Raw genomic sequence first — 21,658 nt, 5'->3', positions numbered from 1 at the left:
CTTTCACAAATGGTTTCTCTGTAGCATGTAATGCTGTTTGATGGCATCTTACCAACAGTAAAACTTCTTTCAGAACTGGAGTCAATCCTCTCAAACCCTGCCGCTGTCTTATCACTGAATTTAGGCAATATTCTAAATTCTTTGATGTCATTTCAACAACCTTCACAGCATATTTACCAGGAGTAGAATCTACCTCAAGAAACCATCCTCTCTGCTCATTCGTAAGAAGCAACACTTTATCCATTAGTTTCATCAGCAATTCAGTCACATCTTCAGCCTTCACTTCTTTTTTAAAAAAATAAATGGATTTATTTTGTTTATTTATTTTTGGCTGCATTGGGTCTTCGTTGCTGCGCACGGGCTTTCTCTAGTGCAGCGAGCGGGGGCTGCTCTTTGTTGCGGTGCACGGTCTTCTCACTGTGGTGGCTTCTCTTGTTGCAGAGCACGGGCTCTAGGCACGTGGGCTTCAGTAGTTGTGGCACACGGGCTCAGCAGTTGTGGCTCACGGGCTCTAGAACACAGGCTCAGTAGTTGTGGCACAGGGGCTTAGTTGCTCTGCGGCATGTGGGATCTTCCCAGACCAGGGCTCAAACCTGTGTCCCCTGCATTGGCAGGTGGATTCTTAACCACTGTGCCACCAGGGAAGTCCCAGCCTCCACTTCTAATTCTAGTTCTCTTGCTATTTCCACCACGTCTGCAGTTACTTCCTCCACTGAAGTCTTGAACCCCTCAGTCATTCTCAAAGGTTAGAATCAGCTTCTTCCAATCTCCTGTTAATATTGATAGTTCCACCTCTTCACATGAATCACGAATGTTCTTAATGGCATCTAGAATAAAGAATCCTTTCCGGAAGGTTCTCAATTTACTTTGTCCAGATCTATCAGAGGAATCACTCTCTATGGCAGCTATAGCCTTACAAAATGTATTTCTTAAATAATGAGACCTGCAAGTTGAAATTACTCCTTGATCCATGGGCCGCAGAATGAATGTTATGTTGGCAGGCATGAAAACAACAGTAATCTCCTTGTCCACCTCCATCAGAGTTCTTGGGTGACCAGGTGCATTGTCACTGTGCAGTAATATTTTGAAAGGAATCTTTTTTTCTGAGCATTAGGTCTCAACAGGTCTTAGCATAATTCTTAAGGGCCCTAGGATTTTCAGAACGGTAAATAAGCATTGGTTTCGATTTCAAGTCACCAGCTGCATTAGCCCCCAATAAGAAAGTCAGCTCATTCTTTGAAGCTTTGGAGCCAGACATTGACTTTTCCTCTCTAGCTATGAAAGTCCTAGATGACATCTTCTTCTAATAGAAGGCTGTTTCATCTACATTGAAAACCCACTGTTTAGTGTAGCCACTTCATTAATGATCTTAGCTAGATCTTCTGGATAACTTGCTACAGCTTCTACACCAGCACTTGCTGCTTCATCTTGCATTTTCATGTTATGGAGACGGCTTCTTCCTTAGAACTCAGACCTCAGGAACCAACCTCTGCTAGCTTCAGTCTTTTCTTCTGCAGCTTCCTCACCTCTCTCAGCCTTCACAGAACTGAAGAGAGTTAGGGCCTTGCTCTGGATTAGGCTTTGGCTTAAGGGAATGTTGCAGCTGGTTTCTTCTTCTATCCAGACCACTAAAACTTTCTCCATATCAGCGATAAGACTCTCTTGCTTTCTCATCATTCTTGTGTTTACTTAAGTAGCACTTTTAATTTCCTTCAAGAACATTTCCATGGGCTTCCCTGGTGGCGCAGTGGTTGAGAGTCCGCCTGCTGATGCAGGGGTCACGGGTTCATGCCCTGGTCCGGGAAGATCCCACATGCCGCGGAGCGTCTGGGCCCGTGAGCCATGGCCGCTGAGCCTGCGCGTCCGGAGCCTGTGCTCCACAACGGGAGAGACCACAACAGTGAGAGGCCCGTGTACCGCAAAAAAAAAAAAAAAAAAAAAAAAGAACTTTTCCTTTGTGTTTACAACTTGGCTAACTGGTGCAAGAGGTCTGGCTTCTGGCCTATCTTGGCTTTCTACATGCCTTCCTCACTAAAGCTAATCATTTCCAGCTTTTGATTTAAAGTGAGAAATATGTGACTCTTCCTTTCACTTGAACACTTAGAGGTCACTGTAGGGTTATTAATTGGCCTGATTTCAATATTGTTGTATCTCAGAAAATAGGGCACCCGAGGAGAGGGAGAGAGATGGGGGAATGGCCGGTCAGTGGAGCAGTCAGAACACACATATTTATTAAGTTTGCCGTATCATAGGGGCGCAGTTCGTGGTCCCCCAAAACAATTACAATAGTAATATCAAAGATCACTGATCACAGATCACCACAACAAATATAATAATAATGAAAAAGTTTGAAATACTGTGAGAATTACCAAAATGTGACCCAGACACATGAAATGAGCAAATGCTGTTGGAAAAAGTGGTGCTGATAGACTTGCTTGATTCAGGGTGGCCACAAACTTTCTTTTCCTTTTCTTTTTTTTTTTTTTTTTTGGCCACACCATGGTTTGTGGGATCTTAGTTCCCAAACCAGCGATTGAACCTGGGACCTCGGCAGTGAAAGCACAGAGTCCTAACCACTGGACTGCCAGGGAACTGCCGTCACAAACTTTCAATTTGTTAAAAAAATTCAATATCTGCACAGTACAATCAAAAAGTGAAGTGCAATAAAGCAAGGGGTGCCTATATACAATGACTTGGAAACAGAATAGCTCTGAAAGGATACACAACAGAGATGACAGTGGTTGTCTGAGGGATGGGAAAGTAGATGATATACAGAGGGAAACTTACTTTCCATGGTACAATTTTTTTCATACCTTTGTAATTTTATAATATGTACACTTCTGGCTACTCTGAAATAAACTTTAAAATATTTTAAGTAATGTCCAACTCTTGCTTCTTATAGAGGAGTTTATATCAGACCAACCCTTTAGCCAAGGATAAAAGCCAGATAAAACACAAAAGAACAGCTATCTAAAGGCAATAGGAAACAACCAACACAGCTAGGACTTCAGGACACAAGCTCTCTGAGGGAAGGGAGACACATTTAAGTGAGCCCAACACACTCTGCCACTTTTTCCCTTGAGACCAGGGTTGAGAGTCTGAACAGACAGCAATGGCTAGAGCTTCCGAGGGGCTGGAGAAACAATAACTGGTGAACAAGGATTCCAACGCAGAGTAGAGGGGTGAGATCCTGGACAGAAGAGAACCATAGAAGAGTAAGCCTGACTTTCTCTACAACTACTCCCCTTGAGGCATTTGCCAATCCCTAAGCCGTATGGGGCAAGAGGCCGAAAATCCAAGCAGAAAGTGACAGAAAAGAGACTAAAAATCAAAGGATAGTTTTGGCAGTCTCTTAATGTTGAGGAATTCAGGGTCCCTCAAGAGGAGGACATCCTTTCAGTCAAGACCCCTGAAGGGGTATTTCCTAAGAGTAGGCACAGAACAGAAACAGACCAGCTCACTGAACCCAGCTTTAAATCTTCTCACCCCCACATGGGATCAATCTGAGCTAACCCTACTATAACCATCTGCTGCGAGAAAAGTAATCCTGTCTGGAGAGACACAACATCATTTAGGGTTGCTATTATTTTCCATATGCAATATCCAGTGTTAATTAAAAGTCCAGGATGCCATAAGACAGGACCAAAAGTCAAGAGAGAAAAGCAGACCCATCAGTATTCTGATACCATGGTGGTCAAAGACTTTAAAATAAATGTTTAATATGGTTCTAAAAATAGATGACAAAATGGGGAACTTAACCAGAGAATTCAAATCTATTTTTTAAAATCAAATGGAAAATTTTTTTAAATAAAATGGAAATTCTAGAACTGAAAAAAGTACAATACGGAAGTTAAGGATTCAAGAGATGAGCTCAACCACTGAGTTGACAAAGCAGAAGAGAGGATTAGTAAACTGAAAGTTAGGTCAGTAAAAATATTCAGTCTGAAGCACAGAAAGAAAAAAAGGAAGATCCAGACATTTATGGAACATGGTAGAAATGTCTAATAAAGATATCTAGAGTCATAGAAGCAAAGGACAGAATGACAGAGAAGCTACAAAAAGATACTGGCTAAAAATTTTCATCAAGCCATCAATGCAAGAAGCTCTTTGAGAACAAAACAGGGTAACTTCAAAAGAAAACTCCTAGGCAAAAGTAAAACCAAAGACAAAAAAAAAAACCAGTAAAAGCAACCAGAGGAAAATAATACGCATTAGTTTAAAAGGAGCAACAGTATTATTGTACAACATGGGAAATATAGCCAATATTTTATAATAACTATAAATGGAGTATAACCTTTAAAAATTGTGAACCACTATATTGTACATCTGTAACTTACATAATATTATACAGCAACTATACTTCAAAAAATAAATAACAAAAGGAGCAACACTATGTCCTACAGCTGGAAGCCTGAGGATAATAGAAAGACACCTTCAAAGGGCAGAAAGTAAAAATCCAGAAACCTTCAATTCTATATCTGATAAAAAATGACTTTCAAAATTGAAATAAAAATAAACACACTTTGGGCTTCCCCGGTGGTGCAGTGGTTGAGAGTCTGCCTGCCGATGCAGGGGACACGGGTTCGTGCCCCGGTCCAGAAGGATCCCACATGCCGCGGACCGGCTGGGCCCGTGAGCCATGGCCGCTGGGCCTGTGCGTCCGGAGCCTGTGCTCCGCAACGGGAGAGGCCACAGCAGTGAGAGGCCCGCGTACCGCAAAAAAAAAAAAAAAGGAAAAAAAACCCAAAAAAACCCCCACACTTCTAGCAATTAAAAATGGAGAGAATTTAGTGCCAACAGACCGACTTGAAAAGCAATATTAAAAGGAATTCCTCAAGAAGATGGAAGCACAGCAATGAAGAAGAAATGGAGTGTAACTGAGAGGGTAAAATATGGGCAAACGTAGGTAATGAATATTAACTGCAGAAGACTATAACTTTATGAGACTGTTTTGTGGGGCTTAAAACATATGTTGAATTACATTACATTACAATTGAATTACATAAAATACATTACAATCGAATCACAATGTTGTACATGTGAAGCTAACAAAATATTGTAAATCATCTATACCTCAATTTTTTTAAAAACCTGAAATAACTAAATAATAAAATAAAATATATTACAGTGGCCAGAAAGTATTGGGGAGGGGAATTAAGTGTTGTGAGGTCTTTGCACTGTGACCAGAGACGCCAAAAATACTTTGGGGTAGGTGCAAATGAAATCTAATTGACATTTATTGACCTTATTTCATTTTTGAAAGGCATTTTGATACATTTTGTAGAATATACATTATTCTATTTTTTTTTTTTTTTTTTGCGGTACGCAGGCCTCTCACCGTTGTGGCCTCTCTCATTGCGGAGCACAGGCTCCGGACATGCAGGCTCAGCGGCCATGGCTCATGGGCCCAGCCGCTCCGCGGCATGTGGGATCTTCCCGGACCGGGGCACGAACCCGTGTCCCCTGCATCGGCAGGCGGACTCTCAACCACTGCACCACCAGGGAAGCCCCAATATACATTATTCTTAACTGCATCAAAACCAATCACATACTAGGTCAAAAATCAAGTTTCAACAAATTTCAAAGGGCTAAAATCGTGCAGAGCATATTCTTTGACCGCAGTCAAATGAAACTAAAAATCAATAATAAAAAGATAACTTTTAAACAGTCCCCAGATATTTGGAAATTAATGTACTCCTAAATAGCTCATGGATCAAAGGCATCTCAATGGATTTAGAAAATATAAATTTTAGAATTTAGAAAACGGAACTAAATGACAACAGGGATATGACATATCAAAACTTGCGGGATAAAGCTAAAGCACTGTAATGAGGAAAATCTATAGCATACGTACACGTTTTAGAAAAGAAATGCTGGAAATTAGCTATATCAGTTCCATTTCGAGAAGGGAAAAAAGAACACTAAATTAATCCCAAAGAGAGGAAATACAAAGTTAGAAGCATAAATTAATGAATTATAGAAATGCAAAAGAACCAAAAAGGTGTTTCACTGAAAAGGCTAAAACATTAATAAACCTTAGTAGGACAAGTTAAGAAAACATTTAAAAACAGAAGGCACAAATTACCAATATCAGTAATGAAAAAAGAACTCAAATCCCATACACAATGACACATAAAAAGAAAATATAATGAACATTATGTCAAAAATATGAAAACTTAGATGAAATGGACAACTTCTTGAAAAAACAATAACTTTCCAAAATTCATGCAAAAAGAAATTGTAGAACGTTCTATCTTTAGATGAAACAACCTTCTCATAAAGAAAACTCCAGACCCAATAAGGCTCCACTAGTGAATTCTTCTAAACATTAAAGGAATAACCTAAATCTTCCTTAAACTTTTCCAGGGATTAGAAAGAGGGAACATTTCTCCAATTAATAAGTCTGGCATAACCATGATACCCAAACCCGTCAAGGACATGGAAAGAAAGTTAAAATGGCAAGCAGCTCTCATGTCCACAGTCACAAAAGCACACAGGGGTGGTTCTCTCAGCCAGACCCCAGGCTCCCCGCACTGATCCTGCCCAAAGGGGCATTAGAAAGTGGGCCTTGTGGCCTCTGTACCTCAGCCTGACCATCACTGTTTCCAGCTTTACTGGTTACAAGGCACCTCTGTGTTTCCCATCTGACCCTCAGCAAGATGAGTATCAACATCTCTACTTTGGAGTATCAATACCCCCACTTCACAGATGAGGGAAGTGAGGCTCTATGGGGTGGATAACTTGTCTAAATCATCCACCCAGAGACTAACAGATTCAGGGTGAGACTCACACCAGGAGGCCCCCACCAAGCACTGCTGAACGTAATTGAAGATGTCCTGGATTATACATTACGAGACAGACAAGATGAACACAGATGGGTATGCTGAAAACTGCACAGACTATATAAAAAAGAACTCCCCAGTCTAGCTCAGTGGTGACACACGCATTTTTTTTTAATGTAGAGAACCCAGAGGGCTGCCTCCACATTACGAGAGACCAAATGCAAACAAGAACCAAGACAGTATAAAAAGCAGAAATTAAAGAATGCCTTTGAAGGAACTCAATAAAGCCAGTAAAGCTTTACTAAGGATTCTTTAAATATGTTCAAGCCGCAGTAGCTCCTCAGTAACCACAGGATACAGGGCCGAGGAGAAGGGGGCGAATATGACGGGCCCTTTGTCACAATGGAGGTAGGAAGGTTCCCCTTCTAAAGCCCGTCTTCTGAAAGAGATGAGTCCGAGGCCCAGCTCAGGAGCTTCTAGATCTCATTGGTAAACAGAGAAAGAAAGAACCTCCCAGGACAGACAAAGCTAGGACACATCAGCTAAGTGACTCAGTGTGTGCCTTCAAATAGCACTGTCTAGAGAACATGAGGCCCACCAGTGGGGCCCCCCGAAACTAAGGCCCCACCCACCTGGGTGGCAGGGTCTATGAAAACGGCAATTTCAGTGAACCCACTGAACCCAGAGCAAAAAGCACCACCTGAACACAAAATGACATGGTTCCCAGAGCAGAGAAATCATATGTTTTTAACCTATTGAGTTTGTTTGTTCAGGGCAAGTCAACCTATGGATAACAGGAAACTGGTGGATGTAATTTCCGAAATCCTTCAAAAAGCATGTGAGATGAACCCAGACCAAAAACTATTTAAGACTGAGTCACACGAGAGCGGGGAGTCTCTGCAGTGGATCAGGCTGGAGTAAAGCCAGTAACAAAAGAGAGGGGACAGCAGGCAGGCAGTTCTCTTGATGGAAAAATGTAAACAGCGGGCTCCCCAGGGGCTGGGCTCAGTTTTAGGTCTTCACAAATGACTTAGCGGGAGAAGGCAGTGGGGAGATTTCCCTGAGCCTGTGGGAGGAGGGGTGAGGGGCTGATAGACTTCACACACAAGGGACCCGAGGCCAGGGGATGGGTGGCCCACCCCTACCCCACCGCAGGGAGAGGAGCCCTGAGAACAAAGTAGGTGAGCGATCTGCCCGGGGGGGTGTGGCAGAGGGAGCGGGGAGAGGAATAACACAGAGTGATGCCTCCAGAGAAAAAGAATTCACATGGAGCCCTGGGGTACCCACAGCAACTGGGTTCACGCCCTTCCGACAGGCCCCAAACCCAGGCTCCAGGCCGGCACTGCCCCAAGGCCACCCCCAAAGAGCCTCACCTGCTGCTGGCTCTGCTCCTCCAGGTTCATCTTCACCTCCAGCGACTGGCGGGCCTCCAGGAAGGCCTTGCGGTGCTTGCGGTCCGCCATGTAGTAGGACATGATGCCCACAACGATGGCGCACAGGTAGAGGAAGACATTGGCCAGAATCTGTATCCAGAGGAGGAAGAGAGGAAAGGACAATGGTCAAGGCATGTCTGCAGGAGAAGGATGGAGGAGGCGGGCAGGTGGTGACCAAAATCCAACTGCAAGTTGCCCACTGTCCAGGGAGGTCCCCAGCAAAGCTTCTGACCTCGAGGGGGTATTCAGATCCCTGAAGTAGACCCTGCCCCATCACCATGGATGAGTGAGGGGACTGCTGTTCTCCCTTCCACCTTTTCATGGTAGGGAAGCTGGCCAATCCTGCCCACCTGTGCAGCCTGAGCAGTCCTTCTGCTACTCATCTATTCACTCACTCACTTGTTCAACCACCACTTATTGCACCCTTACTTCATAGGCGCATTTAGGTACAGTGCTGATTAGCTGGGGAGGAAAGTGAACCAAGCCCAGATCTACTGGCCAGGGGTGTAGAATCCTAACAGCTGCAGATCATATGGAAGGTCACAGGAGACCAGAAGAGGTCCCGGGCTGATTTAGTTGTCACGATGCCACCTAACACGTGTGCCGCAGGCTACAGGCTTCTGGGATTCACATGCATCCTCTGAGCCAACGCCACCTGCCAGCAGGTGAGAGGGTGGCCAGTACCAACATCCAGGTCTCATGAAGAACTGAAGCTCCAGGAAGGGGAAGAGGCAGGTGGGATCTGACGTCTGTCCGGTGAGCTCAGTGCATTGGCACCAAGGGCTTCTTTGGGCATCGAGAACCTGCTCCCCCACCCCTGGCACCCTGCGGGCTGGCCTAGGTGTCCTTGGTCCCCAGCCCGCTCCCACAGGCCGCCAGAGGTAACCTCAGCTATGGACCTGACATTCAAACCCCACCTGACTTCCTGGTGCTGTCTGCTGCCGGCTCCGATCCTTGACCTGACTGGGCCCCATCTGGGGCTGGACCAGGTTCTAATTCCTCCCACTTCTCCAAGACCACTGACCATGAAGCTTCTCCAACAAGGCCCGTTTCCAGGTCTGGTGCCTCCCACTCCCCTGAGGCTGCCCCACGCTCCCTGCCTTGATTCCCTGAGGTCCTGCCAGAGGTGGACAGACCCCTCCTCCCGAGGGTGTGGTTTCCGGAGCAGAAGTTGGAAGTTGAGAGGCAGGAAGGGAGACAGAAGTTCTTAGTTTCTGACCCTAGGGGAAGAAAAGATTGGCCCAGCGGAACATAATAAATTCTGGGGTAGGTGAAAAATGCAGGGAAGTCAATTTTAGATGTTGAAACAGGACAGTTTAATAGACAATAAGGCAAGTTAATTCTAACATTAATTTCCTGGGTACTCTTGGTTATGCTGTATCCCTCTGACTGTTTTTATGTTTCATTGTGGCTTTTGGTCGAAACTAACCAGGAGGACCTACCACCCCCCGCAGAAGCTTCCTGAAGAGTCTGTACTTGGGCACCAGTCTAAGCCCAGGGGGCACTCAACAAAGGCCCGCTGAGCAATGAATTGATTAGTAGGTGAGGTGTGTCTTGGTGCGGGTCATCCAATCACTGGGTGAAGATTTCACGAGCTTCTTAGATGGCTGGTTCTAGCAACTAACAACCAGCTGTGTTCTTGGGCCTGGGCAGCCTGATCGCCTACACCGCCTGTGGGGCAAGCAGGGCATTTCAAAGTCCTGTAGGACGGCTCCTGCACCTTCTTCTGGACCGTGACCACCCATTCCCTTCGGAGTGGTCAGTAATACTGAGTATGCTCTCAGGCCACTTCCCAAACATCTGATGATCGGAAAAGCTGCCAATTTATCATTCACGTTCAGCGAGTCAAAGCAAATCACACAGATCGCTGGGTCTCAAAGCCAGTCTAGCCTGAGGTCTAGGAACCTCCACCTCCTGTGGGGTCCTTAGAAACCTGCGCAACTCCAAGTTCATGGTGCAGGAAGCTGTTCAAGGTCAGGCGCACCTCGTGCGTCCTCACCAAGCAGTGGCACTCCACTGAAGCCCACGTGGGGTCCAGACACAGCAGCCACCGGGCCAAGGGTCTCCGGGCTGATGGGGCTTGGGGTCCTGGAGGGCGAGGGAGGAGCCACACGTCTGGACCCCACACCTGCCAGTGTCAGCAACTGAACCAGGGGCTCCAGACAAGGCAGGCTGACCTGGGGCCACAGGCCTGTCTCTGCCCTGGCCACAACCAGCCTGGGCTGTCACACGGCTGGGGACAGAGCTCCTCACTCAGGGGTCTTCCTGACCACCTCACGAGGATGCATGAGGCGGGCTCTGTAAAATGTACAGTGCTGAGCTGCTGTCGTTCCCCACAGGGCATCCACCTAAGAAAACCAAACCTGCAGACAGGCTGTCAGAGAGCAACTCTAGTGGAAAAGTTTCAAACCAAAGATTATAATACAAAAAATAAGAGGACTCAGGGACTCCCCTGGTGGCACAGTGGTTAAGAATCCACCTGCCAACGCAGGGGACACGGGTTTGAGCCCTGGTCCGGGAAGATCCCACATGCCACGGAGCAAATAAGCCCGTGCGCCACAACTACTGAGCCTGCGCTCTAGAGCCCGCGAGCCAGAACTACTGAGCCCACGCACCTAGAGCCCATGCTCCACAAGAGAAGCCACCGCAATGAGAAGCCCGTGCACCGCAACCAAGAGTAGCCCCCACTCACCACAACTAGAGAAAGCTCGCGCGCAGCAACGAAGACCCAACGCAGCCAAAAATAAATAAATAAAAATAAATTAATTAACTTAAAAAAAAGAGGATTCAGGTTGGGTTCACGCCTGGGGAATGTCTAGGCAGGACAGCATTCCTTTCATTGAAGTGCACATTTTAAAATAAAATCTACTTTTGCACTCACTTGTAGGTACAGATGATCTAGAAAGTAAATTTAAGAGGAGCGCTGGACTCTGGTACTGCCCCTCGCTAGCCGGGTGGCTGCCAGGTCACATAACCTCCCTGAGCTCACTTCATCATCTATGAGCGAGGGAGGGACTGACTCATCTGGAAGACCCCTCGGTCCTGACACTGGTCCTCATCAGACCTCACTTCTGAGGGCAAAGGTTGGGATTGGAGATGAACCTGGTCCCGAGAGGCCAGGGGAAGGAGAGCAGGTCAGTTCCAAGTCGGCCAGAACGCCACGCTGCCTGCCGGGCCCTGGGCATCCCCGGACCCAGAGGCCTCATCCCCTTCCTGACCTGCACTCTCGGCTGCAGGGATGCGGAGGGAAATGGCCACATCTGGACCATGCGCTGCAGAGTCAGGTGGGTCCTGCAGGTGCCATCCAGGCCAGGGAACTCCCTCCTGCCTTCCAGTGAGCACAGCTGTTTCCAGACAATTCTCCCGACAGTCCCAGGCCTTGGGTCTCCTGGAGCTCCCCCAATTCTCTAAACTTGCCTCAGCTGAAGAAAGGGCCCTCAGGGCGCTGCTGCTCTGGTCCACCCGACCTGTCTCCAGGGCTACGAGGCCCAGAAGGAGTGCGGCAACCCCCCGGTGCCAGGCACGGGGGCGGGGGGGCGAGAGGCTCAACCTCCAAGTCCAGGGCACAAATCCACTAAGGCAAGGAGACCTCCAGCCGAGGAAGCAGGGGTTCGCTCTGGGGAGGAGGGTTGGGGACGGAGCAGGAGCTGCACTGCAACACGGTCCCCTGGGGTGATGGGGGCCCAGAGGTGCACAGGTGACCGGCGGGGCGGGGGAGGGTGTGGACAGCAGTCCCCGTGTGCAGCCAGGGCCGGGAGCCCCTGATCCTGGCCTGTTTCCTCGCCCGTAACATCCTCTCACATCACAACCTTACGTTCTAGACACGGTCACACACTTCACCCACCTCATCTCGTTTAATCTTCACAAGGCAGGTGACATTATTCCAATTTTACAGGAGAAGGAATTGAGATTAAGCAAGGGCTCAAAACTAGAGGATAAGGTTTCTTCCTGCACTCATCTCATTATTCTCTGGTGCAAAACCCCACCCTACAAGCACCCCTCAGCTAACTTACATATTTATAACCCCACATTTCCCCAGAAAGGCTATTAGATATTTTCTAAAACTAAAATTAAAATTTCCACCAAAATACCAGCCCTAAAGCACTTACTGTGAGCTGCTTGCATTTTTAATCTGAAACAAAGTAGTACATCTACAGATTTCCACAGCTTCCATACACATGGGTGGTCATTAGCTCTAGGCTCAGAAATTCCTAAATTATGCCTGTAAGTGTGTCTCACTTAGCAAAAGAGATGTGCTCTTCCTAACACGCTTGGAAAAAATGAGTTGTGCTCCTTCGGCAGTGAGCCCCGAACAACGCCAGCGCCGAGGAATCGACGGTGACCAGGACGCCACCGCGGAGCCCGGGAGCCCAGCGCTGCCGGAGCAGGTCCAGGTCAGGCCACGAGGATGGGTAAGCGGGGCAGCTGTCACCTCTCTAACACATCCGTTAGTACGGCCTCTTGCTACAGTTTAAGAGCTGCAGACCCAGGAAAACCTCTGGCCACCAGGAAAGGTTGAACCCTAGAGAGAATCCGAAATGTGTCTCTCACGTGACTATGACAAACGGGCTCCTCCCAGCTGAGCCTTGACCTCTGCAGGCCTGGGATGAATCTTCTGGTGCTCCCACCCCGGTGGGAGGGGCGAAGGGCTTCCTTGTCAGAACTCGTCTCTTCTCCCTCCAGGACTGCCTTCCCAGCACCCACTGCTGCGCGAATACCCTGCAACCCTCAACGCTCCAGCCACAGCCGACCCACCTGGCAGCCCCTCTTCCTGCTCAGCCTCCCATCTCCCTTCCCCACTTCTCCATCCTCCTCACACACGTCTGCCCCCTCTCTAACACCTGGGGCACCTGCTAAGGCAGGCCCTGCTGTCCTCCTCACCCCTGTGTCCCCAGAGCCCAGCCCAGGCCTCATCCAGCACCCGGTGCTCAGGAACCCAGAGCTGCTGGGCTGGACGGACCAGGTAACGGAACCACGTCACAGACTCACCCCTCACCTGACCCCTTCAGCCTCTGGCCAGCAGACAAGAAGCCAGCATAAAGTCCACCTCTGGCCCCCACCACCTCCCCGGGACCCGCCTTCTAATTAATACCCCATCTGCTGCACCCCACCCTAAGAGCAGAGAGGAATGGGGCTCGGTCACTCCCCCAGGACGGAGCAGACCCCCAGGACAGCAGGTGGGGGACAGTCCAGGAGATATCCAGAGTATAAGGCAGAGCGTACAAAGCAGTGAGAGAAGGGTGGGGATGGGTGGCGGGGTCTCGTTCATTCAGGAAGAGGTTAGATGGCTTCACACATGCGCCAGAGAGAGATGGGGTCTTGGAAACATGACGACGGGGCTCTGATACCACGGTCAGTGAACAAGCGTGGTCCGAAGGCTTCTGCCCTCTCTAGTCATCCAAACAACGTATTTGGAGAGTTTCAGCTCCACTTTCCAGTTCTGAAAGTGAGCAGGAGCCCCGATGCGCAGACCCTCACTCCTGCCTCTTCCCAGTGGTCCAGGGCCAGCGACGGCCGTCCACACTAGACGGGCAATGCCCGCCACATCTCCAAGACTGAGAAGCCCTGCTCTGGGGTGCCGTCGAGGTTAGCTCTTCGCGTCCCAGTGGGCTCCTTTAGACTGGGCAGCAGTCTTATTTCAAACAAATTGTTCTTTTTTTCTTTTAAACACAAGGTTTTAAAAATAATGAATAAAATGAATGCTTCTCCCAAGTGGGTAAACATTCAGCTTCATCTAACCCAGGGCAGCTGGATAATGTGTTTACAATACACCCCAGCTCAGAAATGCAACCGTGAGAAAATTCCTTTACAAGATCCTTCCTCTTGGAATCTGATGAGTCACAATGTCCCACACAGTTTCTAACAGCCCACAGGGACAGGCACTGCTCTTAGTGGGGCTTTAAAATGGAAGTCAGCCCATCAGAGGCAGGCTGGTGGCTCAAATGCCTAGGCTGACCTCTCCCTATAAACTCATTCCGGCCTGCAGATTCCAGAACATTCCCAAACAGGGGAGAAGAGACCGAGGGAGAGACAGCAGCTCTGGGGTGTCAGTGTCCATGTCAGCTGCCCTCGGAGACCTTGTGATGCTCTGCTGCTGGGGGGAGGCCCCTGTTCATTATAGCTAACCTAGATGTTTTCAAAAAAAAACTCTCCAAGGAGCTGCAGGGCAGGAAGGAGCGGGGAGAAGGCACCTCTGAAGGCAACCAGCCTCCCCAACCTAAGGAAGACTGGCCGGAGCGTGCGGTGGCAGCCACACAGTGCCCGTGGGGTCCCCACCTGTGGAGCCATGCTCCCTGCATACACTTGGAAGGGCCCAGTAGTGGGTGAACACATGGCAAAGAGGTTGGGCCACGCCATCACAGAGACCTCCCACACCACCAGCAGGCTGTGTGACCTGGAGCAAGTCACTTAACCTCTCTGAGACTTGGCTTCCTCATCCTCACCGTAACCCTGACGGCTGTTCCACTAAGATTAAAAGAGATTCTAGGCAACACCACCTAACAGAGGGCTTGGCGTAAAATATGTTCTAAATGACTTTTTTTTTACTTTTCTTCCAGAAAGGAGAAAGAAAATTGGGACCTAATAATAATACTTTAATGAAGTTTTACAAGAGACTTCACATTCATTATCTTATTTGTTTGTCACAACAGCAAAGTTTTCTTATTCTCATTTTGTAGAAGAGACTTGAAGCCCAGAGAAATTAGGTTATGAGCCCAGAGTCTCCCAGCAATGCTGAAACTGGAACCCAGATCTCCTTCCTCTTTTCTTCCCCCTACAAACACAGAATTTAAATTTCAAGACATTAAAAAAGCTCCGTCCCAGCCCAGAGGACTGAATGTCAGAAGCCAGCCTGACCAGGCACGTGTGGCCTGGGGGCAGATCCGCCGCTGCTTTCTTGGCCAGCAAGCACACCACCCAAACACGAGTCCAGGGCCCCCTTCCCTATGTTACTGTCTCCTTAGCTGTGTTGTGATGAGGGTCGGCAGAGGCTGGGCGAAGTCCTAGGTGCTGGAGGTCTCCAGGGAGCACAGAACCCAGTGAAGACCTGGAGCATCTCTGTGGGTCGGGGGGGTCCGTAGACAGTGGGGTGACGCTCCCGTGCTGCCCCAGAGCAAGCTCCAGCATCTCTCTGCCAAGAGGCGACTGGGGTCTCCAGTAAATACAACCCTGCTTGACACAATGCAAGGTTCAAGCCTTGGGGCACTGTGACATGCCCTTCCAAGCCAGACATTTGTCAGGTTTCCACCACGTGCCTCAAAAGGACTTCCAGAAGCTTCCTACTTGTTTAATACCTGGGACATGCCTCTGCTAAGAGATATGCACCCTCTTCCAGAACAAAGATGACTTCCAGATAGGCATCCACCCAACTTGACATGTGACACAAGGTCCCTCATGACCTGCTGGGTGGCCAGAACAGCTTCCCAGGTTGTGTACTGCACACCCCTAGGGGCACCACTCCAGACTCAGACACGATGGCTCCCCCAGAGACGTGGAACAGGGAAGCCCTGACCATTGGGCCCCAGTGTCACTCTTATGTCTTATATCTGCCCACCAGGCTCCCTTCACTCCAGCCACACTGGGCACCTCTCCAATCCTCTAACAAGATGTGCTATTTCAGGGCTCTACAGCTCTAACCAGAACATCCTGCCCCTGCTGCCCACACACCCCCGCCCTGGCCAATGGAGGGCTACACATTGCAAGGATGCCTTGATTTAACCAGGTCAAGCACAAGCACACACCACACACCTGGCCCTTAGTCATCCCTCAGGAACTGTTAGTTGTTGTTACTATTTCAAGATTATCTCCAACACCCCTCCCTGATTCCCCAAACGGAACCATCCAACCAACCATCTGTCCATCCATCTATTCATTCACAGATTTCCTGAATGCCCACCCTGTGCCAGGTTGGTACTTGGTATTTAGCAGTGAATGAGGCAGAAAAAGTCGCCGCTATCATGGAGCTGATGATCTGGTAACAACAGACAAATAAGAAATAAGTGATTCAACAATCAGAGTACCAAAATTCAGCAGACAATAAAAATGATAAAGTGACTGGGCGGCTGCTTCAGACGGAGTGAGGGAGACTGCTGGCCCATTTCTTCACTCCCCTGTAAAGTCCTGTTCAGCTTTGCCACAGCCTCAGGGAGAGCGATGTGCTCCTCCCTCCTGCTGACTCGGACTGTGCGATTGGCTTTGGCCAAATGGATGTCAGTGCGTATGACATAAGCAGATTTTTGAAATACACTTGCTTTCCCCTTTGTGCTTTTGCTGTCACCATGAGAACAACATGCACCAGAAGTTCAAAGGTCCAGCAGAATGAGAGGCTCGTGGAGCAGAACTAAACTCAAGCTGCAGCTTGTAGCCAAACCCAGCTGAGCCCAGCCTAGATCAGCCACACCCCAGCCAACCCACACACGTGTGAGCAAGAAATATGTGGTTGTGAGCCACTGAGCTCTGAGCTGTTTGTTACAAAGCATTAGGTGAAAACAGCCGACTACGGTTAGGTGGTTAGGACTGGTCTCCCTGAAGCAGTGTCACTTAAACTAGAATATGAATAACAAAAAAGTCCCAGTCACGGGAAAAATCAGGAGAAAGAGCCTTCTGGATGGAGAATATACCGGTGCAAAGGCCCTCTTTCCCATGAGACGCTCACCCACCTCCTGATGCATCTGCATATGTCGCCCCGACAAGGAGGCAAGGAGCACCTGAGGTCAGGGTGTGTCTTTTACATTTGCAGCCGCAGGGCCTGGCACAGCTACTGGCACAGAGCAAAAGTCAGCTGCACGAATGACTATAGTAGAAAGAAGCTGAAAGAACAGTCCATTCTCCACGGAGGTGTCCCCTTTAATGAGAGAGCTAAAATCCAGCTACAGAAAGGCTGAGCAGCAGTTCTTAACTGGGGTGGGGGGCGATCTGGGCCCCCTGAGGAACATTTGGCAGTGTGTCTGGGGACATTTTTGATTGTCACGACTGAGGGGGAGGATGCTCCTGGCATCTACTGGGTGGAGGCCAGGGATGCTGCTGAACACCCTACAGTGCACAGGGCAGTCCCCACAATGAGGAGTTGTCCGGCCCCAAATGTCAATAGATCTGAGGTCGAGAAACCCTGGCCCAGGCAATGCCTTCTTCCTTTTTGATTCCTGAGTCTTCACTTGAAACTTTCTCAAGCTTTTGGATTAAGGAACTCTGAGGACAAAGACGGCACAAGAAGATTTATTTTTATATCAGTCATAGACCTCGTGGGCTAAGAGGAAAACACTACTGATACTTGTTGGACATAAGGACACAGTAGCTCGATAAATGCACCCACGATGGAAGGCAGGCCCAAATCACAGGGGTAGAGACGACTAAGACCAGTGAAGACCACCTGGTCTGTCCCCCTGGAGGGGCAGCTGCAGGAATGAACATCTCACAGTTGGCATTTGATACTGACCAAGGAATTATTCGCTTGAAGTCTGTGGACCAGGTTAGGGGGAGTCAGTGGACCCCTAAAATTAGGGGCAAAGCGTTTCACCCTTTTCTGGGGAGCAAAGTCCATTGCTTTCACCAGATTCTCCAAAAGGTCTGTTAGCCCAGATGATTAAGAACCACAAAACGAATCAAAAGCTCCCCATTTCCTCTTGCAGCTTCTTGGCAGAAACAGAAAACATCAGGTCACAGCCCTTTGTGTCTTTTCTTACACATGTGACCCTATTAGTCACCTCGGTCTTTTTCTGCAGGCCAAATAACTCCCCTTCTACTTAAAGGAATCTATTTTTAAAATGTTTAATCACATTTGGCTTCAGATTTTTTTTTTTTAACTCCTGAGTTCTCGCTGAGTGGTGGACCCCATGTTGGGTCCTGGAAAGTAAAAAAGAACCTCAAGAGCTCAAATCTACTAGGGGTAAAGAAGCTACAGGAGGGACTTCCCTGGTGGTCCAGCGGTTACGCCTCCGTGCTCCCAATGCAGGGCGCCCAGGTTTGACCCCTGGTCAGGGAACTAGATCCCGCATGCTGCAACTAAGAACCCACACGCCACAACTAAAGATCTGCACGCTGCAATGAAGATCCCACGTGCGGCAGGCAGCTAAGACCCGGCCCAGCCAAATAATCAACCAACCCACCAGTATAAAAAAAAGAAGCTACAGGAAAGGGAGGAAGCATAGATTGATTCTGAGGTAGAGGAGGACAGGTCGGCAAAGGTGTTATTTTCTACTGTACAGCAGTTATTCAGTTATACATATATACACTCTTTTTTATATTCTTTTCCATTATAGTTTATCATAGGATATTGAATATAGTTCCCTGTGCTATACAGTAGGCCCCATGAGGGAGTAAAACAGGCTGGACACACTCAATTGTGGGTTTTCACAAATATTGACAACACGGAGCTTTCACATACATATTAATATATGGATGCTGGATGGTAAAAGCAATTTAGACCAATTTCTCACTGAGGACCACTGTTAAATAAAGGAAAGGTGAGCAGTAATAAACTATACGCTTATGCGAGTTACCAGAACAACGAAAGGGTTCCACACTGCCTGCTCTGGTCTTCTCACCTCTAAGTAATCCTACTTGCATTTAGTGCAGAGATCCTGACTTTGCGGAATTGTCTTTGAGTGAACTTGAGAACAAAGGTACCAGCCCAGGGGAACATGTAATCTGGAGACAGAAGAAGAGTTCTAGAATCCCAGCAGTATGATCATCACACAAACTTCGCAAAATGAGAAAGGGATCCCCAATTTCACAAGCACACTGAAGCCCCTGCAAATATGGAACAGAGCAAACTCGGGATTCCGAGGACTTCGTACCTCTCAATTCAAGATGACTCATATCTTGAGAGTAAAACTTTTTGCAGACTCTCAGCTGCAGAAACCAGCGTCACAGCTTTCTCCTTGGGGATTCAACTGCCTCTCTTCTCTCCCTGAGTGCTTCTGAGGGATTACTCAGCATCCCTCATCCCTGTAGCCTCTCAGAGCCGGCCTGGAGACATCTGGGATGTGGTTTCTTAGTCACTGGTTGTGACTTGACCCTTCAGTGCTTATTCCTTAGTTGCTATTTCTCTAGTTTCTGATCCAGGTGTGTTGGCATCCAAAGGAAAAATGATTAAGACTCAGGAATCTAAATGTCACACTCCCCCAGGTGATTCTCTTTTATTCATTGTTCTAGGGGGTGTAGTAAACAGCAAAACAAAGCCAAGATCCTCCAACCTTCCTGGTTCTTTAAACCAAACTATAAACACATGCGATCACTTTAAGTTATCTCCCTATGCCTATCGCCTCTTTTTCTTCCGTTTTTTCTCTTTCCTTTTCTAACAATCTTCTGATCGTTGGTGCACCCTCACCCAGAGTTACTGCACTTCCTTACCGTCTTTCCCTATCTGACCATCATCTCTTCCATACGTTCAAAGCCACATCCACTGAGATGTTTTCCATCTGTTCACCCTGTTTCATGTGTCCTACAGTTAATTCAGTTCCCTGGTTTTCAATTCAGATCTTAAGTCATTTTCCAAGTTTCCTTCTGACTGTCCCAACCCTGTCTCCCACTGCCCCCCATCTCCCTGCTCTTGGTAGAGTTAGTACACACTCGCATCAGACACTCCACAGCCCGGTCCTCTCCATGCACTGTCTTGGTCACATGACAAACAAAAACTTTCAAATTCCACAATCCGAGCCTCAAGCCCTGGCAAACTATCACCACTCCTAAATCTCTTCAGCCTCAAGTGTCTTGAATTAGCTCCACCTGAGTGGGCGCCCTCCCCCTCCCTCAGGGGCTCCCAGCCCTGCACCACCTGAGAATCACCTGGGGGCCATGCCCGGGCAGCATCCCTGAAACCTGAGGCCCAGACATGGCACCGTTAAAAACCTCCCAGGTGACTATATATGTGTAGCCCATGGTCAGTGGGAACACCCAAGTCTGTCACTGTCTCCCCAACCATCCCCGAGCTGAAGGTCCCATTTCTGCCTGCCAAGGGTTGGGACCAGAGCTCACCCGACTGTGCACCTCAGATAATTAGCACCCAGGCTTGCGTATGTCTGAAGTAACCCTCTGTTGACTGACTGTTCTCCCTGTCGCTGGTGCTCCTTTCTGCACCTCCAGTGGGTCATTCGTTCCATCTGGTCTTTCTGGGTCTTCCTCATCGACCTCCTCTTGCCATCACCTGGCCCAAACCCTCACCTCCCACAAGGCTGGGCACAGACTCATTTCCCTTGCCCCTCTCTGGTCCTGTTAACCCACCCCCTGGTATCAGGTTAATTTTCCAAACTTAGCTTTTTGCAAGTTCCACCACCTGCTCAAAACACCTCAAGAGCTGACAATTTTCCGAAAAGTAAAGTTCAAAATCCTCATTCTGGCATTCGAGGTCCTACACACTCTGGCCCCTGTGACCTTTTCTAAATATCGCCCACAGTCCCCTGATGTAAACCATCTGCTTTAGCCAAGGTGATGTCCCCAGCGTTGTCACCCAGCAGGCACTCCTGACCTCAGCATATGTTGCAGCCCACACTCCGAGGGCCCTCAAACTTTTCCACTGAAGTACGTGGAGAGGAAGCTTCACCTCTTCCCTTGCTGGGGCACGTGGATTTTACATTCTATTCCATAAAAATCCATGCTTGTAATTACTTTTTTTTTTTTTTTTTTTTTTGGTCACGCCGTGTGGCATGTGGGATCTCAGTTCCCCGACCAGGGATAAAACCCGCACACCCGTCAGTGGAAGCTCGGAGTCCTAACCACTGGACTGCCAAGGAAGTCCCTGTATTACTATTTTTAAACGTCTTAAAATGTTTGCCTTTGAGTAAAACACATGTGTCTGTCTGTCATATTACACGCTCTGCTAGGGTGGGGACAAGATCTGTTCCAATCACCACTGTGTAGCCAGCACTGGACAAACACCTGGCACATAGGAGGTGCCCAGTGACTACTGGGTGAAGGAATGAATAGTGGGAGAAGGAGGGAAAGGATGAAGGAAGAGAGGGAGAAAAGGAAAAAGGTGAGGAGAGAAGGGCAGAGGGAGGGCAGATGTTAACACCGATGCCACAGTTATCCTGAGGCCTCAAGTACACCATAGTCGTAGACAAGCACACCCCTGCATCCTCCAACGTGAGAAGCACCCCACCTGAACTGGCCCCCGACTGTATCCCCCATCACCTTCAGCCCTTCCCTCAAGATCTAGCTAAACACTGCCTGCTCCGCAAAGCCTTCCCGGATGGCCCCGCCCCTGAGCTATCACACTCTCCTCGTGTTTCTCTAGTTTCTTAACAAGGAAATAAGTGCAAGGTAAGTCATTAAGAGAAAAAAAAAAAGTTTAAATACACAGCCACACTCTGCTCTCATTCTCAGAGTAGAAATGAAACAGGGCAGGAGCAGAAACAACAAAACATCAACAGTGGTTACCGTGTAAGGGAGGGAGATTTAGGACGATTTCTCTTTTCTTCTTTTTGCCTCATCTTTCTACAGCTAATC

The 21,658-nt window shown here is 48.3% G+C and overlaps 1 protein-coding gene across 8 annotated transcripts in view; it reads right to left on the bottom strand.

The window, feature by feature from the left end:
- The window catches only part of ADCY3 (adenylate cyclase 3), a 95,807-nt gene that overhangs the window by 52,597 nt on the left and 21,552 nt on the right, over nucleotides 1-21,658 (bottom strand). For all 8 annotated transcript variants that reach the window (XM_073791706.1, XM_033838932.2, XM_073791702.1 and 5 more), the window contains exon 3: nucleotides 8,156-8,305. In XM_073791706.1, the coding sequence (XP_073647807.1) occupies nucleotides 8,156-8,305 (150 nt within the window). The remainder of the gene's footprint in view (nucleotides 1-8,155; nucleotides 8,306-21,658) is intronic.

Source organism: Tursiops truncatus, chromosome 14 (genome assembly GCF_011762595.2).
Source record: "Tursiops truncatus isolate mTurTru1 chromosome 14, mTurTru1.mat.Y, whole genome shotgun sequence".
NCBI classification, from domain to species: domain Eukaryota; kingdom Metazoa; phylum Chordata; class Mammalia; order Artiodactyla; family Delphinidae; genus Tursiops; species Tursiops truncatus.
Note: the sequence above shows the minus strand (reverse complement) of the source record. Positions and strands in the feature narration are given on the sequence as shown.